Source organism: Microcebus murinus, chromosome 3 (assembly GCF_040939455.1).
Source record: "Microcebus murinus isolate Inina chromosome 3, M.murinus_Inina_mat1.0, whole genome shotgun sequence".
Taxonomy (NCBI): domain Eukaryota; kingdom Metazoa; phylum Chordata; class Mammalia; order Primates; family Cheirogaleidae; genus Microcebus; species Microcebus murinus.
In genome coordinates this window covers 85,795,350-85,821,617 of record NC_134106.1, presented here as the reverse complement: position 1 = coordinate 85,821,617, position 26,268 = coordinate 85,795,350, and the positions used below count along the sequence as shown (strand labels likewise).

At 37.1% G+C, this 26,268-nt stretch overlaps 1 protein-coding gene and 1 long non-coding RNA gene across 3 annotated transcripts in view; one reads left to right on the top strand and one right to left on the bottom strand.

Moving 5' to 3' along the window:
- The window catches only part of GCC2 (GRIP and coiled-coil domain containing 2), a 51,246-nt gene extending 33,764 nt beyond the window's left edge, over positions 1 to 17,482 (bottom strand). The window contains exons 1-7 of one of the 2 annotated variants that reach the window (XM_012737630.2): positions 17,330 to 17,482; positions 16,911 to 16,967; positions 16,046 to 16,130; positions 14,847 to 14,914; positions 5,241 to 5,345; positions 2,143 to 4,620; positions 1,011 to 1,083 (exon numbers count right to left, since the gene is read on the bottom strand). In XM_012737630.2, coding sequence (XP_012593084.2) covers positions 1,011 to 1,083; positions 2,143 to 4,620; positions 5,241 to 5,345; positions 14,847 to 14,914; positions 16,046 to 16,130; positions 16,911 to 16,967; positions 17,330 to 17,479 — 3,016 coding nt within the window. In that variant the 5' untranslated portion in view covers positions 17,480 to 17,482. Of the gene's footprint in view, positions 1 to 1,010; positions 1,084 to 2,142; positions 4,621 to 5,240; positions 5,346 to 14,846; positions 14,915 to 16,045; positions 16,209 to 16,910; positions 16,968 to 17,329 lie in introns of both variants that reach the window. The other variant, XM_076001072.1, reaches the window with a different exon arrangement.
- A 26-nt stretch (positions 17,483 to 17,508) lies between these two features.
- The window catches only part of LOC105856138 (uncharacterized), a 90,882-nt gene continuing 82,122 nt past the window's right edge, over positions 17,509 to 26,268 (top strand). Inside the window, exon 1 of the long non-coding RNA XR_012918627.1 lies at positions 17,509 to 17,585. This is a non-coding gene — a long non-coding RNA (uncharacterized LOC105856138). The remainder of the gene's footprint in view (positions 17,586 to 26,268) is intronic.

Below are 26,268 nucleotides of genomic sequence, written 5' to 3'. Positions count from 1 at the left end.
CCTGGCTTTTAATGCTCCCTACTTAACTACAAATTTTTTATCTCTAGCCCAGCTCTCTTCTTAACTCCAGATTTGCACAGAATTCTATATGACATCTCCATTTGGATTGGTATTTAAACTTAATTTGTCTAAAACTGAGCACCCCAATCTGCCCCAATCACCCATTATATTAATAGAACACTGGCACATTCTAAACTCTTCAACTCTCCCACTATTCCAAAATAATTGAGCATCAAATTGAGTAATCATCAGCACATTACCTAACACTTCTACATCTTCATTTCCTCATTTTTCTTTTTTTTTTTTCATTTCCTCATTTCTAAACAGGAATAAAAGAGCTACTTCATAATATTACTATGAGGAACAAATGGATAAGATAAATTCCTAACTCCTCTGCGTATTAATCACATTTGTGCATTTATGATCACGCTTCTTCCTCTCTGCACTTCCCTGGTATGCTCTTTGATGTTAGACTTGTCAACATATAAGCACCCACTGTTCTTTCCTGATAAAATACCTTTTTTCTTGTGTCAAATTTCTCATTCTTCAAGATCCAACTGAAAATCCTATTTTGTGATGTTTTTCCTAACTCAAAAGAGGTAATTTCCTGTGCTATCAGCACTCCAACACCTCAAGCTACTGTAATTACAGCCCCTTCTGGCAGTGAGCTCTCTGAACACATGGTCTGTACCTTATTCAGTGTCTATAATAGTTGGGTATTCAAATAAAGTTTACTAAATGAATGAAAAGTCCAAAACCAATCAGGGAACCATTTATAAATGGAAATGCACTAGTCTTTTGTTTAGATCAAACAATAGAAAGTGAAGCTTTTGAAAGAGAAGGCAAACAGATGGCAGAGGGGCAAGAATGGAGCACCAGGAAAAGATAGCTACAGTTTACTGTGTTTTTAACAACTCATCAATTGGCTACTATAGTTCTCAATCTACTCTAACACAAACAAGACTTTCTCTAATTAACTGTGAAAAGATTAATTGTAAAACCATAGTTACCTATTTTTTCTTCCAGCTCTTTTACTGAAGACAGTTGATCACTTTCTACAGAAGGTGATTTCCCTAAGGAATCCTAAATTTTATAGGGGAAAAAAACAAAAAACAAAACAAAGACCAAAAACAATTCATTTCCCATGATGAACTAGCCATCATGTTAAGCATGAGAAAATCATTAGCAAAAAGAATTTCTACAAAAAGTAATTTGGACAACAGTTTTTTTTCTTCCTTTGATAGACCAGGTAATACTGATCTTATCAGGCATATGGCATTTACTATTAAAAAAACAGTACCCAAGGCCAAGATGAACAACCTGACACACATCGAATACATACCTAACAAGGAAAAGGTTAAATGATTATAGTTTATCATAGTTTCAAAACATGACTTTTTGAGAAAAATCCTAAAATTTTAGCCAAAGAAAATACCACTATAGCCCACCTTTTTGCTTAACTGCGTTCTTTAAGAAAGATATTAATACTATGTATATCATACAAGAATTGAAACTCAAGGCCGGGCGCGGTGGCTCACGCCTGTAATCCTAGCACTCTGGGAGGCCGAGGCGGGCGGATTGCTCAAGGTCAGGAGTTCAAAACCAGCCTGAGCGAGACCCCGTCTCTACCATAAAAATAGAAAGAAATTAATTGGCCAACTAATATATATATATATAAATCAGCCGGGCATGGTGGCTTGTGCCTGTAGTCCCAGCTACTCGGGAGGCTGAGGCAAGAGGATCGCTTGAGCCCAGGAGTTTGAGGTTGCTGTGAGCTAGGCTGACGCCATGGCACTCACTCTAGCCCAGGCAAGAAAGCGAGACTCTGTCTCAAAAAAAAAAAAAAAAAGAATTGAAACTCAAATTTTTCATGTTTAGTTGTAGTTTTTGCTAGTGACTAATATACTTTTGACCAAGACATTTAAACCCCAAATAAATCATTTAATCTTATTTAAGTTCAAGATAAAATGATCAATATAATAAGCAGGATATACAACATGAAAATGTTTAGTACACTTTGAGAAATTTATCATTTGAGCTTAAATGCTCTTCTGACACTGATGTGTAAAAATGTTAACATATATATTCTAGTCTATGACTAGAACTAAGAATGTATTTGAAAAAAAATCAAATTAGTAGTACCTTTAAAGATCTCAACTCTGCTCTCAAATCTTGCAACTCAGATTCTTTTTGTTCTAGTAATGGCTTTAGGTTTTCATGTTCCTTTTTAAAACATTTTTCTTCTTCATTATGGATTTCATTTTTACTACATAACGTTTGAGATACTTCTTCAACTTGAATTAAAAGATTCCGATTTTCAAGCCTTGTTTTTTCATTAGCATTCTTCATTTCTAGAAGGTCAAACTGTAGGGCCTCTTTTTCTGATTGGATTTCTTCTAACTCTTTTCTTAAGAGAACTTTTTCTTGCTCATGGTCTCTTAGTAAAGACCTAAGTTCTTCACAATGAACTACACTCTCTTCTTGAAGGCACTTAATCTCTTTTTCTAACTCAGATACCCTTTTGTCATATTGAAAAACTAAATTGTGTTTTTCCTCATTTATTTTTGCTAAAGATTCACCTACAGCATGTAGGACATTTACAACATCTTGTTCTTCAGTTTCTTCTGAAACTTTTGACCCCATTTGTTTAAGAAAACCATACAACTGAGTTTTGACAAATAACTTCTGAACTTGCTCATTTTCAAACAGTTTGTTTAAATTATCTCGCTTTTCAACAGTTAACTGAAGTTTCTTTTCTAATTCAATAATATGTTCTTTAAGGATAACATCTCCTTCTTTTTGAGACAGAAGAACTTCCAAATCCCTATTCAACTGGTTCTTCTCTGAACTTAATCTATTATTTTCCTCATAAAGAGATTTCACTTCAGATGACAATGCTTCTTGGTCTTCAGAAAGAGTTTTCATTTGAACCATAAGTTTTTCTAGTTTTTGGTCACTTTGATCCTTTTCTTTTAAAGTCTCTTCTAGTCCTTCTGTTAATTCATTTACCTTTTGTTCTAGTTTATTGTTGTACTGGGCAGTTTGTTCCACTTTCTCCTTAAGTTCTATAACTAACCTTTCTTCCCCTTCACGTTTTTTACAGAGATTATTCATTTCTTCATGAGAATTTTTTAGTTTATTTAAGAAATCATCTTTTTCCTCAGTAAGAGAACTTACTTTTGCTTCTAATTCTTGTAACATGTTGTCTCTTTGACTGAGACTAAGTAAGTATACTTCATTCTTTTCTCGAAGGTTCTTTATAGTATTTTCAAATTCTGGTACTAATTCTTGTTGAGATAATAACTTTTCATTTTCTCTCTGGAGACGATTCACAGTTTCAAGAAGAGCATCTTTTTCAGTAAAAGCAGTTCTGAGCTTCTGCTGAAGCTCATGAACATCAGAGGCTTGCTGTTGCTTCATTGATTCCAACTCTTGACTTATTTTTCCAGCAGATTCCCCTAGTTCTGTCTGTAAAATTTCCATAATCTCTCTCAAACTCTCATAATTTAGAATTGCTTCTTGCTTTTCTTGTTGTAGGTTTTCACATTGTTCCTTCAGACCCTGTATTTCAAACATTAACGTTAACTTTTCTTTTTCTGAACCTGACAAAAATGTCTCATTTAGTTCTGATATTTCTTTTTGATGTTGTTCCTTAAGACTCTGTACTTCTTTGTTATGCTGTTCTACAGTACAGCAAAATTGTTTATTTAAATCTTCTAACTCAGATTTTAATTTTTCAATTATACAGCTCTGTTCTTCTTTAGCTAGTAATAGTTCATTAATTTTAAACTCCAGGTCTTCCCGTTCGTGAAAAAACTCATCCTTTATATGTTGAGCATCCATTTCAAGTTTTAATTTAAGATTATTCATATAAGTTACCTCATCTTTTAAGATACTATGTTGCGATTCCAGTTCTTTCAAAGCATCTTCTAGGTGTTTGACTTTTTCACTTACTACTTGTTCTACAGAAGTATCTTCTTGTAAAAGCATAGAACACATCTGACTGTCTTGGTTTTCATTTGAGGTGGCTTTCCTTAAGTTTTCTAATTCACATTCATATTTCTCCTGGATGTTCTTCTCACTTGCCTCACACTGTTTTACTAAATTCTCTTTTATCTGGTTTAATTTGTTTATTTCTGCTTCATGTTCTTTAGCTGATGCTTCAATTTGGCACATCAATTCTTTCACCTCTTCTTGGTGCGTAGCTTTCAACTGGGAAAGCTCTTCCTGTAAACTATTAATATCTTTCTGATAATGCTGAGAATTAGCCTCAATGACATTTTGGAGATGAGTAATTGTTTGCTTCTTTTCATCAGTGGTAGCTTCTAATTGCTTTTGTAGATATAAAATTTCCTCTTCAAAGGCTGGCCTAATTTTCTGAATCTCTTCTTGTAGTTTTTTAAGATCACCTTTAGAGTCACTCTGAAATTTCAGTTGTTCTGAAAGCTCAAATTGTTTATTGAGTGCTTCTTCCAGTTCCTTTTGTAAGCTAGCTTTATCTTCATTGTGTTTGGAATGTACTGTCATTAATTCATTTTTCAAATTTTCAATTTCTTTCACATAGTTTCCATGAGATTGTTCAAACTCCTTTTGCATATCTTCCATCTTAGTTATAGAATCCTATCATAAAAATAAGCACAAATAAATTCTTTCAGTAAGACAAAAGAAACCCCTGCCCTCAGAAAAAATAATTAGCCACAGGCTAACTACAGAGCAAAGTAAATGAGCAGAAATGTACCTATAGAAATATAATACCCAGATTCCAAAATTCTGTTTAGGCTCTGCCTACCTTAAGTATGACTATATATCAGCAATACTAAATCTACCACTCAAATTAGCCCACACATAATAGGCAACAAAATAGAAACATGCTTCTGAATATCCTAGAACTAAAATATATAATAGTATTTGGAGTCATACGTGAAAATCAACTTACTTTTTTCATTTTTCTTAAAGAATGACATTATAGCCAAAGGAAGATTAACAATGCAACAAATAAATGTTACTTCTATCTCTGTATAGTTGGGTGATTTCAATTACTTTTATTTTTAATTCTTTTTTTTTTTTTTTTTTTAAGTGGAAGTGGAAGTAGATATTTTTAATTCTTAATCACTGTATCTTTGTCCATAAAAAGCTAAAATCCAATTAGATGCTTTTTTAAGTTCTTTCTTAGCTCTAAAATTCATGACTATACTATACAAGTTAGTAAAAATAGAAAGAACATTAAAATGCTGCCTTACCTCAACTTCTTGCTTCATTTTAATATTTTCCTTCTTCAGAGAAAGACATTGCTGCTCAGTCTCTGCTTTTTCCAGAAGAATAGCATCTAGACGGTCAGTCAATGCCTGTTTTGGAATAGGATGATTTGTTTGCCTGAGGTCAAAAATAATGGATTGACCATAAGCATAATTATCTCCTGACCTTTTCCAAACCATGTTAAATCAAGAATAAAAGATTTAAAAAGGCATAAACATAAGAACAAAGAGAAAAGGGAAAAAAAATGAGAATAGGAGAAATTTCAACACATTTTTAGAAAACTGAAAGTGAAGGAGGAGAAGTAACTGAATCAGAAAGAGGAAGAAGGCTATAACCTAAGGGCCTACACAGGGAAAACACATATGAGGAGGTGGTAAATACCCTTCAGAAAGGAAATGCTTAGGAATTGGAGGTACCAGATATTTTCAATGAAGGTGTAATGTGGTGTAATGTGTGGGGCTCAAAAACTGGAGATTGGTCAACAATTTGAATAGGAAGTAGTCAAAAGAACAGACAGGAAATAACCCATGTCTGTCCTCCCTCAGTGACAGGTTTATTCTCTGTGGAAATGAAGCGGAAGAGGGAAGTTAATGAGATGGGAAAAAGATTAAAAAGCCAAAAGTCAATTCTTTGAAAAAAGCTAACAAAATAGATACGCTCTTTCTTCTGTTTGATCTAGCCAAAAAAAAAAAAAAAATAGATACGCTCTAGTAAAACTGATCAAAAGACAGAAGTCACAAACAATACAACTAAAAAGGAAACACATCTACATATAAGTCATAGATTACAAAGTTAAAGAGAATACTATGAACAATTATTTGTCAATAATATTGAAAACTGAAATGAAATGGGTAAAAATTCCTAGAAAAATATACCTTTACTGATTCAATAAAAAAATTAAAGTACATAATACTAAACTACTAAAAATCAAACCAGCAAGTAGAAATTGTCCACCAAAGAAAACAAGAGGAATAAGCTTTAAGAAACAATGGTGATATAGCACCTCTTGTATTTTCCTGGATAGAGCTGGAACCCATTCTACTAAGTGAAGTATCTCAAGAATGGAAAAATAAGCACCACATGTACTCACCAGCAAATTGGTATTTGGATCAACACCTAAGTGGACAACACCTAAGTGAACAGTTATCAGGTATCAGGCAGGTGGGAGGGGGGAGGAGGGAATGGGTATATACGAACACAAAGAATGAGATGTGCAATGTTTGGGGGATGGTCATGCTTGAAGCTCTGACTCCAGAGGGGAGGGGGGAATGGGCAATATACGTAACTTTAACATTTATATCCCCATAATACGCTGAAATAAAAAATTTAGTATTAAAAAAAAAACAAAACAAGAGGAATAGATGGTTTTAAGGTGAGTTCTAGCAAATGTTCAAGAACATATCATTCCAATTTCATACAAACTCATTCAGACAAAACAAAAATCAAGAATAATTCCCCAGTTATTCTACAAAATCTGCATAACTTGAAACCAATAGCCAAGTACTTTACAGAAAGGAAAAATCAAAGACCCATTTTTACCACAAATCTAGATGCAAAAATCCTAAATAAAACAGTCCACTAACACTATTTCTAATTAACATTGTACTAAAGATCCTACCCAGTGAAATAAAGCTTAAAAAAAGACATGAGGCATAAAGATTAAAACAGAAATAATTTTTGTCTGCAGATGATATGACCTTTATACAAAAAAAATCTAGAAGAATCTATAGGTAATTAGAAACAACTAAGAGTTTCACAAAGTAACTAGATATATGATGAATACACAAAGTCAGTTCCATTTTGGATATTAGTAGCAAACAATTAGAAAACATAAGTAAAAAGAAGACACCATTCACAACAGTATCAAAGAATACCAAGAGTCTAGAAATAACTTTACCTAAAGATGTGTAAAGGCCTTCCACAGGAAAAATTATAAAACTTCACAGATTCCATCTAATTCCAATCAATTGCAATGAGATTTTTCATGGAATTTGACAACATGATTCTAAATATATATGGGAAAGTAAAAGACCAAGTATACCCAGGATACTTTTGAACAAGAGAACAGAGAGAGGACTTACTCTCCCAGATATCAGAATTTACTATAAAGCTATCGAAAAATGAAGACAATATAGTAATGGCAAAAGGTTAGACAAAATAACCAGTAGAATAGAAAAAAAAAAGAATTCAGAAACAGACTCAAGCATGTTTTGAACTATAATATTAGATCAGTGGAAAAAGACTATTCAATAATTAAGGTTGAAAAATAAGTTATTGATATTTTAAAAAACCTATATACTATATGAAAAAGAAATCAACTCCAAATGGATTAAAGACTTAAATGTCAAAAACTTTAAAAATTTTTTAAATTTAAAAATTTTAAAAAAGCTTTAACAATTTTAAAATTTAAAAATTTTAAAAAAGCTTTAAAATTCTTAGTAAAGATGTCCACCACACACAACCAAAAATATATATAAAGATACATATATAAATATATATATGTATAAATTCTACAAACCAATAAGTGCCTCACCAGCTCATTGAGAAAATGATTGTTGGACAAAGAAAGAGCAATTTCAATCAAGACCACGGTGACCTATTTTATACACATTTGACTGGCAAAAATGAAAATGTATAATTATCTAGTGCTAGAAGAAACACAGATCCATAGGATCCCTTGCACATTGCTGGTGGAAGTGTAAGTTAATTCAAATGCTTTATAAAGTGGTTTGACATTTTCTCCTTCATGTAACTTCATGTTACATGTAAGCTGAACCTTCATGTAACTTTTAATGCAATAATTCCACCCATTTACCACCCATTTATGAGAATCCTTTGCGTATTTATAAAGGAGATCCATACAAGAAAGTTCATAACACTGTACTCCATTGTATAAACCTGGATATTCCTGTAATACCCATCAATAGTGTAGTTTGTGAATAAACTGTTATAGTAATACAAAGGTATATTCTATAGCAGTAATAGTAACATGCAATGATATAGATGAGCTTTAGAAAAATATTAAGTGAAAAAAGGCCTAATACATTATAAACAATATGATACTCTTTTAATGAAGTTAAAAATTAAAATAAAAAAATATAAAATGATACTTACAAATGCAATAAGACTTCATAAAAGGAAAGGAAAAGGATGAACATGGGACTTAGGATAATGGTTACCCTGGGTGAGGAAAACTAGAAGGGTAGAATAGGAAGCGGGTAGAGACTACAATGAAAGATGTATATTATCTTCAGATCTTAGCTTTTGGGGATCACAGGTGATTGCAATGAAAATAATTAAACATGAAGGAAACAGAAACGAGACAAAAAGAAGCAGAACTTGAAGACAGCATGAATTTTTTTCCTCAGAAAAATAACAGAATGTGTTGAATCTTTAAATAATAAGATGAAAAAATAATATTCAGATAAAAAGAATGACCTCCTTGAAATTATTTAACACAGAAATAGAAATTTCAACACAATGGTGTAAAAATTAAAAGTTGATGAAGTTTCTTAGATAAACTGGAAAACTGGTATGAAAATACAAATTCTAGATGAATATTCTAGGAAGTTCGGTGGCATACTCTTTAGACTGTCTCCTTCAACCTCTATAATCAACACTTTCTTCCCTGCATACTGCTTCAATAGACAGTATAGAAGCTAGAACCTAAAACTCTTGATTTCCTAGGTCAACAGGATGAGAATGCACAGGGATCAAGAGAATCTGCATCCTGATGGCATCACTGGGAGATTGTACCAGCCTGAGAACTGCTACCTCTGAACTTCTAATGTGAAATACATACTACTAACAAAAAAAAAATTGTTGTTTAAAAAAACAAAACCAAAACATGTAGAAAAATTTAAAGTTCTATATTAATAGCTATCATTCAAACATGAGAATAGAAAAAAGGAACACTTAAATACAAGACAACACAAACATTTGCCTCCATGTATCCATTCTTAGGAAGCTACATACAGAAAGATGAGCTCTATCAAAATGAGATGTTTAACTCAGAAAATGAGTTAAAAAAATAGTGGAGACAAAAATAGGAAAGCAGTGTAGAAGTTCACAGGAGTATCACAAAATGCCAAATCCAAGAGATTTGTGCAGCAGATCTAGAAAACATCCAGACCTAATTAGTGTAGCTTCAGAAGGCAGATGCCCAGAAGAAAAGGTACAAAAGATTATTTGAAAAGTGGGAGTGGTGGTGAAAGATAGCTAAATTTTCATCTGCTATAAAATGAAGTTAATAAATGTCTAAAATTGATAAATCAAGGAATAGCAGTATAAGAATATTTAGAAATACAAAGATAATTTCTACAAGTTATTTGGTATCATAAGTTATATAGAATTTACTATTATTTTAAAATCATGTGCATATTACTTTGTTTAAAACAATTTTAATTTTAAAATTAGTTGTTTCTCTTTATATATAGTATTACAATATAAACTTCTGATTGGTAAGTAGGAAAAACCTAAATTAAATAATTAATTTTAGGAGATATAGAGAGAGGCTAAATGAAAACAGCTATAAAAACCTTAAAGATGGGGGGGGAGGGAATACCTCTAACCCTTCCAAAGGAAACGCAAAGATATACAATGTAACCCAAAGGAAAAAAAAAAAAAAAAAACTTTTATCAGGTGGTGAGCAAATGGGAGTGGGGAAGAGGAGAAGAATTTACACTTATAAAATAGGTGCAACGTGTGCCACCTGAGGGTAGGACACGTTTTGGTAAGGCGGAGGGAGGGAAGGGGGGAGGCATGGCAGGGGCAATATATGTAACCCTAACAATATTTGTACCCCCATAATATGATAAAATAAAATAAAATAAAAAGAAAAAAAAAACCTTAAAGATTAGATGCACAGAATGGACAATATTTCTTAGGAAATACAAATCTGATTTTAACTTACAAGAGAAATTATTAAGAGTGACATGTACCACAAATTCAAGTATCTTAACATGTAATTTTCATCTGCCTCTTGCATTTAGAAACAGCACAAAAGCTCACTGTAATACCATGCACCTCAAATTTTGAGATAGGACACAATGGTTTCTTATTCTTCTTATTAATATTTAAAAGTCAAACATGTCAGGTTGGGAATGAAACTTTAGAGAGAGCATGCTAGAATTCAACAGAGAAGTGACAGAAAACACCTAAAGCAAGAAAAGAGAAGGAAGTGAGGCAGTCTGCTCAGCAGAGACTAGCTGGGGGCTAGGAGCTGGAAGAGACACCCTAACGTGGAGAATGGGCAAGTGAGAGACTCCAGTGGATTGCATTCCTGCCATGGACTTCTACAGTCCTAGCCACAGAGTGTCCCTTGACCCTTGTGGGCACCAAAACTAACAAAGGGAACTTCCTAGAAACTACACAAAGGCATTGCTCCAAAGAGAGAGCTCACATTGGGTCTTACAACCCCGAGTGCTGGACAGAGGCAGCATGGCACCATTTTGAAAGCACAACCTCTACCCCACTAGATTGCATCCTGTCCTGCAACCAGGGCTGAGATGGCAGCCATCCCACCCACCCCATACAAAGGGACAACTGTACATTCTCATGCACCCCAAGGACAAATTCTACTGCCTGCAATCACCATGGATGCAGACTGCTGAGTCTGCTTTACCTGAAACACAGGTAAAGCTGCCTGCCTATGGCTGCTCCAAGGGAAAGCAACACCTCTCTCCTCAGTAGCAGGGCCACAATGCACTGCTGTCTACACCTGACCATGCTGCCAGTGGCCTGGGGCTCTCACCTCACCTCTGCATATCACAGTTAGCATTTTTACAAACCAAAACAGCATGGTACTGGTATAAAAACAGACACATAGACCAAGGAACAGAATAGAGAACTCAGAAATAAATCCACATATTTATAGCCAATTGATCATCAAAAAAGCTGTCAAGAACATACATTGGAGAAAGGACATCCTCTTCAATAAACAGTGCTGGGAAAACTGGATGACCATATGCAGAAGAATGAAACTAGACCCTTACCTCTCACCTGATACAAAAATCAACTTCAGATGGATTAAAGACAAATGTAAGACCCCAAACTATAAATCTACTAGAATAAAACATAGGGAAAACTCTCAGGGCATTGGTCTAGGCAAAAATTTTATAGCTAAGACCTTAAAAGCACAAAATAAAAACAAAAATAAAAATAGACAAATAGGATTATAAAATAAAAATAGACAAATGGGACTATATTCAACCAAAAAACTTCTGTACAGCAAAAGAAACAATTGACAGAGTGAACAGACTACCTCTTAAATGGGAAAAAAATTATTTCCCATTTCTACTCATTCAACATGGGACTAATACCCAGAAAATATAAGGAACTCAACTGAACAGTAAAAAAATAAATAAAAAAAAAAAAGAAACTCCATTTAAAAAATTGTCAAAGGACATAAATAGACATTTCTCAAAAGAAGACATACAAATGACCAACAGATATATGAAAAAAAACGGTGAACATCACTAATCATCAGAGATATACAAATCAAAACCACAATGAGATATCATCTTACTCCAGTTAGAGTTGCTACTATTAAAAATGCAAAAAATAACAGATGTTAGTAAGGATGTACAGAACATCCTTACTGTGTACCTACACTGTTGGTGGGAATGTAAATTAGTAGATCCGTTATGGAAAACAACATGGAGATTTCTCAAAAAGCTAAAAAGAGAACTACCCATATGATCCAACAATCTCACTACTGGGTATTTATCCAAAGGAGATGAAATCAATACATCAAAGGGATACATGCACTCCCAACCTGAGTGCCTATTAACAGATAAATGGATAAAGTAAAGTGGTATGTATACACAATGGAATACTGTGTGGCCATGAATAGTATTCATGAAATAAGCCAGGCACAGAAAGTATTACATGTTATCACTCATATATGGGAGCTAAAAAAGTAGATCACATGAAGGTAGAGAGTGGAATGATAGATGCCGGAGTCTGGGAAGGGTGTATAGGAAGAAGGGTATGAAGAGAGATTGGTTAAGGTATACAAACATACTTAAACAGAAGAAATCAGTTCTAATGTCTGATAGTAGAGTAAGTTGATTACAGTTAACAACAATGTGTTATACTTTTCTAAATGGTTAGGAGACCTGAAATGTACCCAACACATAGAAATGATAAATATTTGGGTGATGGATACCTTAAATAACCTGACTTGGTCATTACACATTCTACACATGTAACAAGATTTCACATGTACCCCACAAAAATATACAAATATAACTAAAACAATAATAATAACCTGAAAGGTAAAGTTTGCTAGCTTGAAGAAATTTTCTAGTTTTGTCTTTAGTAGTTTTGAGAGAGCTCCTCTATCAATGAGAATGCATTGACTGGTGACAAGAAGGAAACAGTGCAGATATTTAGATGTTCTTATTCTGAAGTACAATTTTATAAAAAGTATTTTAAGGGTTTAGAGCAGGCGTCCTCAAACTACAGCCCGTGGGCCACATGTGGCCCACCGAGGACATTTATCCAGCCCACTGGGTGTTTTTGCCACCGCTACCTGTCCTGCTTAGCAGCCGACTCGTCCCAGGCCCACAGTGCGCAGCAGTCTCCAATGGCCCTTTAACAGTCTGAGGGACAGTGAACTGGCCCCCTGTTTAAAAAGTTTGAGGACCCCTGGTTTAGAGTTAACTGGCAAAAAAAAAAAAAAAAAAAAAAAAAAAAAAAAAAAAAAACCAGAAAGGACTATGTGGTTCTTTTTTAAAATATAAAGGCCCCCTTTTAGTGTATGTGTATGTATGTATGTATACATTGTGTATAAAAAATATTCCCCAGAAATAATACATGATAATAATAATGAGATAACAATCATTGAGCACTTATGAGACAGACCCAGTTCTAAGTGCTGTAGATGTATTAACTCATTTAATGCATTAACCCTACAAATAGTAGGTTTAATTATCTCTATTCTACAGATGAAAAACTGAGTCAGAGAAAGAAATTAAAAAACTTAGTCAAGGTCACATAGTTGGTCAGTAGAAAGGCAAGGATTTAAAAACCTGAATCAGGCAGTCTGGGTGGAGTCAGCACTCTTCCTTAATTAACATATAGTTGTATATTAGCAGTCAACAATTAAGAAAACATATAATGGCTGGGCACAGTGGCTCACACCTGTAATCCTAGCACTCTGGGAGGCTGAGGCAGGCAGATCGCTCAAGGTCAGGAGTTCAAAACCAGCCTGAGCAAGAGCGAGACCCTGTCTCTACTAAAAATAGAAAGAAATTAATAGGCCAACTTAAAAAATATATAGAAAAAATTAGCCTGGCATGGTGGCACATGCCTGTAGTCCCAGCTACTCAGGAGGCTGAGGCAGAAGGATTGCTCAAGCCCAGGAGGCTGAGGTTGCTGTGAGCTAGGCTGACACCATGGCACTCTAGCCCGGGCAACAGAGTGAGATTCTGTCTAAAATAAAAAACCATATGATAACCTAATATAGAAGCAAAACAGTGAACTCAGTAATACTTAAATGAAACCGTATATTATGAATTGAAATGGCACTCATTAAAGCTTCATATATTGCTTTAGCAAAATGATAGTGTGTTGTATGAATATGGATTTAAAGATCCTTTGTAGCAACTGAGAGTCCCTCAGTGGTCCACTGCTTACAACTTGAGAGCCACCTAATGAGAAAATAAGATAAAATATAATCAAAGGATATTATGCAAAAGACACTATTGCAGAGCTCTGAGAAGCAAAAGAAACTTTAAGGAAGTTTAGGCGAAGTGGGGAAATGAAAAAGCATTTTAGTTAGCATTAAGGGAATGGAAATAGGAATAAGCAACTCGGGTTTTTGAACAGGGAATAAAAACAGTACTTTGTGATCTGGCAGGAGTCTGTAAAAAGAGAAAGAAACCCCATTTAGATGTTTATTAAACTAATAATAGATTAAGTAAGAAATGGTATATTTTACAACCATACAAATGGATAGAAAAAGATATGCTGGAGTAATCTCTTAAAGCAAATAGGTTTCTAGTGACTAACACATGTACAGGATAAAGGACATAGGAAAGTTAAAGTGACTCTAATGGTAAAAGGCATGAAAAACAGTGGTGCCACTGACCCAAACATGGTGAGAGGATATGGTCGTGTTGAATTTGAGAAGATGATAAGCACAATGTGTGAGGAATTTTTTCCCCAGGCAGCTAGAAATACAACTGTGAGATCTAGGTCAGTAGTCATGTCTTGGGATATGGATCTATCTCTAGATTATATACAGTATACCTATAAATCACTAAAGGTCTAAGTGTGGCCAGTTTTTCTAAAGGGGGTGGGGAAGAGCATGACAGAAAACCACCATAATTAGGAGTGTGTGGGAAGAAAGAGAGAATAATAATTTCAGAACGAAAGGGACCTAGAGGTCATTAATCCTCTGTTTTTACAGTGAATCAGAGAGATAAAAAAAACACCAAGGCCAGAAAGGAAGTGGTAGAGCAGAAACAGAAAGCCAGATAACCTCTAGAAGGCTGGCAATTCTCAAGGAAATTCTATTTGTCAGTAGACATTTCCTCTAAGTAAATAAATATAAATTAAAACAATATTCACAACTGTTTCATTACCTTAGTAATATCGTCAGTTCCTCCAGCAACAGATTTTGATTTGAGTTCTTCAATTTCTTTCTCTAATTCTAAACAATTGTAAATGATTCCAGTTCAGAAATGAAGAAAATAATTACTGAGAAACTCTTAAATACATTTAAAAAACCCCCTCCAAAACCTACAAATTAAGAATATTTGTAAGAAGCAGACACTTTGAGGAAGTATTAGCTTCACAGAATAATATTACCTTTTCTTTTCCTTTTCATTATGGAAAACTTCAAACAAATAGAAAATTAAAGGGAATAGTATGATTAATCTCTATTGCACTCATTCCTATGCTTTAGCATTATTACATAGCCAATTTTGTTTTCTCCCAACCAGTACTCATGTTCTTTTTCCCTGCTTTTCTTACCCATCCTGATAATTTTGAAGCCTATCCCAGACATCATATTATTTCAGCTGTAAATACTTCTTACTGTATAATCTTAAAGCAACAACTAACCCCATATTAAGCATGTTAATCTAAATATTTCATCAACACATGTCTACATCTTGTGTAGACATCTTTCCAAATAAATTATTCTCTTTATCACAAGATGATCCAACCTCTCAAAACATAATTTGTCCTTTTCTAGTACAAAGTCAGTCTTTATTTTTAGGTTTAGCACTTAAGATTTTGTAAGTCATTGAAAATTCAAGAGCTCGAGCATGTATAATAAAACAGCAAAAGAAACTGAACAGGGAATCAATCAACTTTATCAGATAAATATACTTCAAATTTTCATGAATGGAAATCTTTTATTACTTAACTTGAGGACTCCTTTTTTTAAAAAATCTCTTTGGGCTTATAACTTTGTGTCTCTAACATTTCAACTGACTCCTCTAGAAAAAAACATTTTACTCAGAAGGATCTAAAATCCTTCTGAATGAAGGGAAAAAATGCTTAACTTTAACAAACTTTTAAAATCTTCCTCCCAGACTTTATTTTAATAACCCAAAGGTAACTGCTGTTTAGAGATGTGGGATAATTAAAAAATCAGACATATATGGTTAGAATGTTAAGTAATAACAGATTCTACCAAATTGTCTAAAATGTATTAGGAATCACAGGGGGGGGAGGGGTAGTAGGTAACAGACCAATGCAGTATTTTAAAAAACTATGATTTTAAACCATGATTAAATAAGATTGTGGCCAAGGTAAATATTTTCAACCCCAATACCTGTACACCTTGATTTAGCTTTCTGTATTAGCATCATCTGCTTCTTGGCAAACTTGATTAGATCTTCCTTGGGCAGTGTTTCCAGCTGAAAGATGTGGTTATGTTACCATCTTGTTATAACTCATGCTTCTAGTGTATCACAAAAGAGAAACATAAGGTCTGCCTAAAAATAAAAACATTCTACTGAATATATCTTTATGCCAACCAAACACCATATTTTGTTCCACATTTTTAAAAAATTAACAAATGCAACTTCAACTCAATAATTACTCGGTCTCAGTTTTCTCATCTGTAAGATGAGGATAACAACAGTATCTTATCTCATGGTTACCAGGAAGCTTAAATGAAGTACCCTAGTTAGTACTTAGGCAAATGCCCAAAACTTGGCACACAAACAATAAACCTCAGCAATAAACCACTATCTTTCTGAATCACTGAATGTTAAACAACCTACAAGGCCAAAAGAATTAACTAAATTAACTCTCTTTTACAGTGTAGGAACTGGAGCCTACAGCACTGTCTCTTGATTTCTACCCTGTGTCACTGCTCTTTCCACCACACCACCATATAAACATTCATAAATTAGACTGCTTTGTTTAATATTTGAAAAATTGCAGGATCTCTCAGCAGTGTGAACTAGGAGCAGGAAGTAAACAAAAAGTCAAGTCTTTTCCATATCAGGAGACTTAGAAAAAAAAGAAAGAAGGAAACAGGAAATAGATGGGTGACTGTGTAAATCAAAACTGAGATCCCTTGGAGTAGGGCTATTTTTTAGACACAGGCCACCCCTCTTCCTATGCCAAAGTTTTCCAATTCATCATCCTTCCATTCTTCCGGGAGTCTGCTAGTCAAGTATTCTCTTCACCTTAGATTTCCCGGGCCCAGGGGTGGCTGGTGAAGCCACCCCATCTTGAACAGGGTCCTGCAAAACAAAATCAAACCCAGGTGTCAGAAGAACTCTTTTCCTATTCATAATTCCAGACGGAACGCGTGGAATCTTACAGGTATTAATAAAAACCCTTCGGTGGAATGAAGTGGAGGAAAGCCTTCTAAATGAGAAAGAGAATAAGGGCAGTGACTGTCACCGCGGAAAACCGTACCCACCAGGCTCTAAGGGGACAGGTAATCGCAGGGACAGAGTATGCTGAAGGTGAGAGGCGGGCACTGAGGGGGAGGATGCCGTGCCCTCCCGCGGGGCCCACTCCCGCGTCCCGCATCTCGGCGCGGAAGGCACGGTGAGTGGGCCCGACCCCAGCCCCAGCCCGGCCGCCCGCGCCGTGTTACCTCCATCGCCTCGCAGCCGCTGCGGTCCCGCGCCCCCGCAGCTCCGCCGCCGTCGCGGTAGCTCAGGTGTCTGCACCCACCTCTGACGTCGTCTCGACTGCAGGTCAAAGGTCGCGCTCTCCGGGACGGCCCCGCCCCCCGCATCTCCATGGCTACGGCCCGGCGGTGCTTCCGCTTCCGCCTCTGCGTCCGGGAGGCGGTTCCCCGTACGTGGCCGGGCAGCCAGGCGCTGCCACAGTCCCGGGGACTGAGCAGGGTGAGCGCTCCACAACCGTGGGGCGGTGGGTTGCAAGCTGGGTTTGAAGTCTGCCACTGCCGTTTATTGTCAGTGGGAACGTGGGCAGGTTACCCCTCCGGGCCTTGGTTTCCACATCTGTAAAATCTTGGAAAGGTGATGAGAACATTGTATTGGAGTACAGGTCTCCCCAAAAAAGGTGTCCACCAGTCTCCTCCCTAACATCTATTCCTCTTTGACAGTTTATAGCGCCCCTGCTGTTTGTCTGGGATTGGTTCTGGGATGGTATGTGATCTAAGATGTACATACATACATACAGTGAGGAGGTTTGGAATTCTGTTAAATAATCTGGTTCAGTGATAATGTTTTCTCTTTCTTTGGATATGATTGAAGAAACATACAGCCCTCATTGCTGTTGGCAGACATTTGGCTCTACTCTAGAAGGCAGCCTGAGGGCGAAATTGATAAGTGGGAAGAGGCAGAGCCCAGGCAGCTGCAGAGGAATGAAGCTGGAGTCCTGATCAATGATCAGTGAGTCAGTAAATTCCTTTTATTAAGTGAGCCAGTTAGCATTGAGATTTGCTGTTACTTGTAAAGCATGCACATATTTTGGGAGGAAGAGTTTTCCAACTTGAAGAAAAATTCTCTCTGTAAAGAGATGGCTTGAGAAAATGTCCATAAATCTGGACATTGTGCAATGTTGTAAAATGGATAACTTTCCTACTGGACTAGAAAAACAATCCCAGACAACTTTTTAGAAAAGTCACTCTTAAGAGCCACCCAAAATTGTAATATTTTTATGGCAGCAAGTACTATTAAAGAAGAATGGATAAATGATATGGCAGATAGTATTGGAAAAATTCAAGACTTTGAGCAGTGTTAGAGGAAAAAGAGGATCGTCTGGTGTCTCATCTCCATCAAGTGCATTATCTGTATATAGCAGGTACTCTATGAATACTTAATTGAACCTATTAATTAATTAATGTAGAAAAGAACTTAAGATCACCAGTTAATTTTTTCCAGGTTTTGAGTAAGCTTAAAGTGGAAACTTAAGCGATATTTGTTCTATCTGTTGATATAAAGAGAAGTATAGCATGTTTTTCCTTTCAGTATAGAATTCAGTTGAGGATCAAGTATTGCATTTAATTGTCATATCTCTGCAGGCTCCTTTAATCTGGAGCATTTCCATAGCCTTTCTTGTTTTTCTTATAAAATTAACATTATTGAAGACTATAGTTCTCCCCACCTTTTATTTTATTTTTTCAATTAACACATAGTAAAATGGACTTTTTGGCATGCAGTTCTTTGAATTTAATACATATATAGACTCTTGTAACCACCAGCACAATCAGGTTACAGAAAAGCTCTGTTATGCCCCCAAATCTCCCACACTAGTCCATTATAGCCACACTCTCCTTTCATATCTAATTTCTGGAATCCATGACCTATTATTCATCACTGTAGTTTGGTCTTGTCATGAGTATCACATAAATGGGAGTTTTAATGGAAAAAAGCAAACTCTGTAAAATAATTTGAAAAAATTTATTCTGAGCCAAATAAGAGTGACCATGGCCTGGAACTGCACAGTCTCAAGAGTGCCTGAGAAAATGTGCCTGTGCTGGTTGGGTTACAGTTTGGTTTTTATCTACTCATGGAGACAGGAATTGCATATAAAATCATAAATCAATATGTGGAAAATATACCTTGGTTTAGCTGAAAAGGCAGGACATCTCAAAGTGGGAGGCTTTACAGGTTATAGGTGGATTCAGAGATTCTTTGGTTAAAGAAATGAAGCTTTGCCTAATTAGAAGAAAGGAATGCTTGAGTTAAGATAAGGAGGTCTTGGGACTACAAACTAGCGCAACCTCTGTGGAAAGCAATACGGAGATATCTTAAAGAGATACAAGTAGATCTACCATTTGATCCAGCAATCCCATTACTGAGCATCTACCCAAAAGAACAAAAGACATTCTATAAAAAGGACAACTGCACTTGAATATTTATAGCAGCACAATTCACAATTGCAAAGATGTGGAAACAACCCAAGTACTCATCAATACATGAGTGGATTAATAAAATGTGGTATATGTATACCATGGAGTACTATTCAGCTATAAGAAACAATGGTAATATAGCACCTCTTGTATGTTCCTGGAAAGAGCTGGAACCCATTCTACTAAGTGCATTATCCCAAGAATGGAAAATTCTCATCAGCAAATTGGTTTCACTGATCAACACCTAAGTGCACATATGGGAATAACATTTATCGGGCGTCAGGCAGATGGGAAGGAGAGGAGGGGTACTTGTTAAAGACTACAAAATGCTTAGGGGCAGAGCCAGTGCCAGCATCTGAGGATTCTTTTTTTTTTTTTTTTTTTTGAGACAGAGTCTCGCTTTGTTGCCCAGGCTAGAGTGAGTGCCGTGGCGTCAGCCTAGCTCACAGCAACCTCAATCTCCTGGGCTCGAGTGATCCTTCTGCCTCAGCCTCCCGGGTAGCTGGGACTACAGGGATGCGCCACCATGCCCGGCTAATTTTTTTTTTTTTATATATATATCAGTTGGCCAATTAATTCCTTTCTATTTATAGTAGAGACGGGGTCTCGCTCAGGCTAGTTTTGAACTCCTGACCTTGAGCAATCCGCCCGCCTCGGCCTCCCAAGAGCTAGGATTACAGGCGTGAGCCACAGCGCCCGGCCTTGAGGATTCTTGACCTTAAGTGCTATGCCTTTTCCTCCATGACACAAAAATATTAGCTGCATGAACATGCTCTAGCCAGCTTGCATTATATTTTAATTAATTAAGTAAATTTTATAACACTTTTCAAATATCTATGGTTCTTAGGTGTTCACACTGGTGGATTCTAGTTTCTATCTGAGCCTCTATGCATTTAGTATGTGAGGTTATATAATTATTTTATTAGTTTTCTAGGGCTTCCTTTACAAAGTACCACGCCACAGACACAGTGGCTGAAACAACAGAAATGTATCATCTCATAGTTTTGGAGGCTAGAGATCCAAAGGTGTTGGCAGGGTTGGTTCCTTCCGAGGGTGTGAGGGAAGGATTTGTCCCTGGCCTCACTCCTCACTCCTTATGCAGTTTTTCCAGGAATACCAGTGAACCTATGTTGTATCATGTCAGGAAACGTATGCCAATATCTCTCCATGCCATATGCTGATGTTAACCGTGACCATTTGGTTAAGGTAGTGTCTACCAGCTTTCTTCACTACAAAGTTACTTTTCCCCTCTTGTGTGTGTGTGTGTGTGTGTGTGTGTGTATGAGAGAGAGAGAGAGAGAGAGAGAGGGGCTCTCACTCTGTCTCCCAGTGACATCATCATAGCTCACTGCAACCTCAAACTCCTGGGCTCCAGTGATCCTCCCGCCTCAGCCTTTCAAGTAGCTGAGACTACAGGCATGTGCCACCATGCCTGGCTAATTTTTAAGTTTTTTGTAGAGACAGGGTCTCACTATGTTGCTCAGGCTGATCTAGAACTCCTGGCCTCAAGTGATCTTCAAGTGCTGGGATTACAGACATGAGCTACCACACCCAGCCTTCCTTTGTAATTAATAAGTATCTTATGGGAGATTCTTTGACACTATATAAATATCCTGTGTCTCATTAAACTTTCGTCCACTAGTTTTAGCACCTCCTGGCAAGTCTTGTCTGAAATACTTATTACTCTTATGATGAGTTTTTGATTTCAGCATTCTTCCTACATTTATTGGTCATTCTACTACAGGAAAGAGCTTTCCCTCTCCTCTGTTTATTTATTTGCTTATTTATTAATTTATTTATAATACTGTGAATTCATGGATTCTTATTTTATTCTATGAGTTATAATTTATTATTAATACAATTTATTTCGATGTTTGAATTGAACCAGATTTGACCAGTGGGAGAGCTTTCAAGTTTTCATGTCCTTTTTACATGCCCCCATTGTTGTTAGATCCTTTTCTCATTTTCTGGCATAAAAAGATATTCTAGGTTAACCTTATACTTTCCCTGCCCCAGTCCTGGAATCAACCATTTTTCTGAGGAGCTCTGGTGCCTTTAATGAAGTGTGGTATTTAAAAACCTGGAGCTGGCCGGGCGCGGTGGCTCACGCCTGTAATCCTAGCTCTCTGGGAGGCCGAGGCGGGCGGATTGCTCGAGGTCAGGAGTTCGAAACCAGCCTGAGCAAGAGCGAGACCCCGTCTCTACTATAAATAGAAAGAAATTAATTGGCCAACTAATATATACAAAAAATTAGCCGGGCATGGTGGCACATGCCTGTAGTCCCAGCTACTTGGGAGGCTGAGGCAGGAGGATCCCTTGAGCCCAGGAGTTTGAGGTTGCTGTGAGCTAGGCTGACGCCACGGCACTCACTCTAGCCTGGGCAACAAAGCGAGACTCTGTCTCAAAAAAAAAAAAAAAAAAAAAAAAAAAAAAAAAAAAACCTGGAGCTGGGGAAACAGTGTGCTCGCTGCTACTGGGTATCATTGCCTCTAGTTGCTCTCAGCCTAGAAGAGGAAGAACTAGGGAATATTTGTATGTGTGTATATATGTGTATGTATATACAGGTATGTATAAGTGTATACACATTGTGGTACACATAAAAAATGCTTCCCTATGTCCTAACCCTGGAACCTGTGAATATATTACCTTACATTCAAAAGGAACTTTGCAGATGAGGTTAAGGATTTTGAAGTTGGAAAATTATCCTGGCTTATTTGGTGGGCCTGGTTGTAGTACAGCATCCTTATAAGAGGAAGAGAAGAAGTCAGAGAGGAGAGAAGATGCTGGCTTTGAAGACAGGGGAAGAGGGCCACAGCTAAGGAATGTAGGTAACCTCTAGAAGCTGGAAAAGGTGAGGAAACAGATTGTCCTCTGAAGTCCCCAGAAGGTACTGCCAAACACCTCGATTTTAGACTTGTGGCCTCCAGAACTGTAAGAAAATAAATTTGTGTTGTTTTAAACCACTGCTTGTGGTAATGTGTTACAGCAGCAATAGGGAACTAATACAGAAGTAAGAAATATATGTATATGTGTGTATTTATACATGTTTGCATATTTAGGTGTACACACACACACACACACACACACATTGGTATCTATTATTTATGTAGTAAAAACTATGAGTTTATACTGATACCTAAAATTCCATTTTAACACCATAGGGATTATTCTGGCTTCCCCCTGTGAGAGAGAAAAAAACAAAGTGTTTTTTTTTTTTTTTCTATTCTCTTACTCCACAATAACAATCAACACAGAAGACTTCTGTGACCAAATATGTGTGTGTTTTCCCCCACAGGCTAAGCAGCAGACACCAGCTAGGTGTCCTCTAATTCAATTCATTTCTGACACTATTTACTTGGAGATAGCCTCAGATCCCACAGGTTGAGGGGGCTGTCCCCAGATTGCCCCCGCCTTCAGATGCCAGTCGCAACTCTGGGCCTTTGGAACTTCTGACAGATTGACTCCAAATTGGGGTTCCCATATCCCCATCTTTGGATTTGATTAATTTGCTAGATCAGCTCACAGAAGTCAGGAAAACATTTACTTAGATTTACCAGTTTATTACAAAGGATATTTTAAAGGATTGGGTGAGGTCTGGAAAGGCACTGAGCACAGGAGCTTTTGTCCCTGTGCAGTTGGGGTGTGCCACCCTCCTGGCGTGTGGATGAGCTCTCGTTACTTGCCTGGACGCTCTCTGAACCCTGTCCTCTTGGGCCTTTTATGGGCATTCTGTTGGGCAGACATGAATGAATATGGACAACTGTGTCAAAATGTGAGTGGACATAACGGCTATGATTCGATGCATTTAATAGACTGGGGAAATGCAAGTCCTGTCCAGATTCTTTTTGATCTCTCTATGCAGCCTTCCTTCCTCTGGGGAATGGGACAGGGCCCTCTCTGGAATGAGGGTCTTGTGACTCACAAGCAGATTAGAGTTCTGCCTTGGCAGGTGAAAGGAGGGCAGGAGAAGGTTAGAGAGAGAAAAAAGAGAGAAAGATTCTGTTTATTGTAACAAGAGCTATGGGTCTCACAGTACTGCACATCTTATAAGACATGTGCCTTTGTTCTGGACTGGTTTTTTAAAGAATGTAAGGTAGGCTGGGTGCAGTGGCTCATGCCTGTAATCCTAGCACTTTGGGAGGCCGAGGCGGGCGGATTGCTCGAGGTCAGGGGTTCGAAACCAGGTCTCTACTATAAATAGAAAAGAAATTAATTGGCCAACTAATATATATAGAAAAAATTAGCCGGGCATGGTGGCGCATGCCTGTAGTCCCAGCTACTCGGGAGGCTGAGGCAGCAGGATTGCTTGAGCCCAGGAGATTGAGGTTGCTGCTGACACCATGGCACTCACTCTAGCCTGGGCAACAAAGTGAGACTCTGTCTCAAAAAAAAAAAAAAAAAGAAAAGAGAGAAAAGGAGTTGATGGGGTGCTGAATTTCAGGGCTGATGAAAGTCCCTGCAGGAAGTGGCAGATCTGTGAGGTCAGGGTGTCAGGTGGGTCATTGGTGTGCACCAGAAGCATCTATCCTGAGGGTGCAGCAGAGAGGAAAGTGGTGAGGCAGAGGAACAGTGTGGACATCCGCAGATGGCAAAGGCAGGCTGCAGACATTGTCAGCTGCCTGCTTGTTATCTCTGTCTCTTTTCCTTGCTAAGAGAACCCCAACCTTGTTCAGGATTAGGGTGCCCAGAGCTCAGGTTCGTGAATAGTCTAAGCCTTAAAACTAGAGGGGCCAGGTACTGGGGCATGAGATGTAACAGGAAGTCTGGGGAGGGTTTCTGGAAAATATTTTGCTTTTTTGCTGGAGAGTACAAACGGGGCTGGTGTCCCCTTTCTTCCCTGGAGCTACGGCATCCATCTCTTGATCCTGAGGAGGAGGCCAAGAAAATCACAGAGACTCTAGCCTTGGTATCAAATTGTTATCTACTCATTCCCAGATGTCCCATCTGGGAGAAAGATAAAATCTATTTGTTTTGGCCACTGTTAGGTGCTATTGCTACTTGCAGCTCAAAACAATATTTACTTATACAACTGACATATAATATTAACAATTTTTAGATTCTCTAATTCACTGTTGGACAATGTATTAGTTAGCTAGGGCTGCCATAACTAAATACCACAGACTGAGTGACTTAAACAACAGAAATTTATTTTCTCACAAAAGTCTGAGATCAGGGTATCAACAGGATTAGTTTCTTCTGAGGCCTCTCTCTTTGGCTGTCAATGGCAGTCTTCGCCCTGTGTCTTCAGTTGGCCTTTCCTCTGTGTGTGCCTGTGCCTAATAATCCTCGTCTTACAAGGACACCAGTCATGTTGGATTAGGGCCCACCCTAATGGCCTCATTTTCACTTAGTTACTTCTTTAAAGACCCAATCTCCAAATATAGTCACATTCAGAGATATTAGGGGTTAGGAATTAAACATACAAATTTTGGTGTAAAAATTCAGCCTGTAACTGACAACTACATCTAACATTTAATATTAATGATTTGTAGATCCTGTTAATTCACTGGTAGACATCCACAACAAAGGACCTTTACAAGGAGATTATCTTTGTCACTCTTTCCACTAATTTGTTTATTCATTTATTCAACAAGTGATTAAATGTGACTGGTGTTATAATGGATGCTGGAGGGAAATACAAGGGGATTAACAGGAAGTTACTTCCCATAAATACTATATACATAGCAGAACATGTGGGCTGAAATTGGAAGGAATTCCAAAGGTCACCCAGAGAGTTGTAAAATGTAAGGGTTGGAAGGACCCTACCTTTTGTCTTGTCCAATCTCTCCATTTTGTATTTGGGAAGTAAGGGGCATCCCTCTATTTCACAGCCTACATCACACCCTGCTGCCAAACCCAGAAAAATAGGGTCTCTGTAGTCAAAAAATCTTCTTAAGAGATCCCAGTAAATGTAGTAAAATCTAGTAAAATAATCTTAGTATTGGTGGGGAAAAATGACATTTCTTGAGCAGTTACTGTTTTCTAGGAACTGTGCTATGAACTCTAAATAGATTATTTCATTTAGCTTAATAATTATAAAAACCCAGGTAGGTATTATTGTTATACTCCTTTTACAGAGGAGGAAACATAAAAGACAATCATGCAGGTTGCCTAAAGTCACAAAGCTTGCAAACAGAAGAGCTAGGATTAAAACCCAGTCTAATACCACAACCTGCTTTATTATTATTAAGTGTTATATATTTATTTTAACTTTTTATTATGGAATTTTAAACATACACAAAACTTGATTGCCCATGTACTCAATCACCCAGCTCGCACAGTTACCAGCTTGTGGCTGTTACCACTCCCTACCTATACGTGCCTTTTTTCCCCCTATAATATTTTATAGTAAATTCCAGATATGATCATTTCACTCTTAAATACTTTAGTATGTGTCAGGGTCTGTACTCTTATGAGACCCACGCCTTACCACTTGGCTGGGTCTGTACTCTTGATCACTGTTATTGTTCCTATTTTATAGATGAGAAAACAGGTTCACAGAAGATTAAGTAAGTTGCCCAAAGCTACAGAGTAAGATAGTGGTTCAGAGACAAAATTAGTCTATTACTACCTACACTGCCACTGCTGTGCTGTTCCTTAATTGGTCTTCTCCTAGCTGGTGTGGCCTGGAAAAGCAAGAGTTATACATGCATTGTTTCAGCTAAGATCAAGTACATTTATGTGCACTGGTTCAAAATAAAGGAACAAGC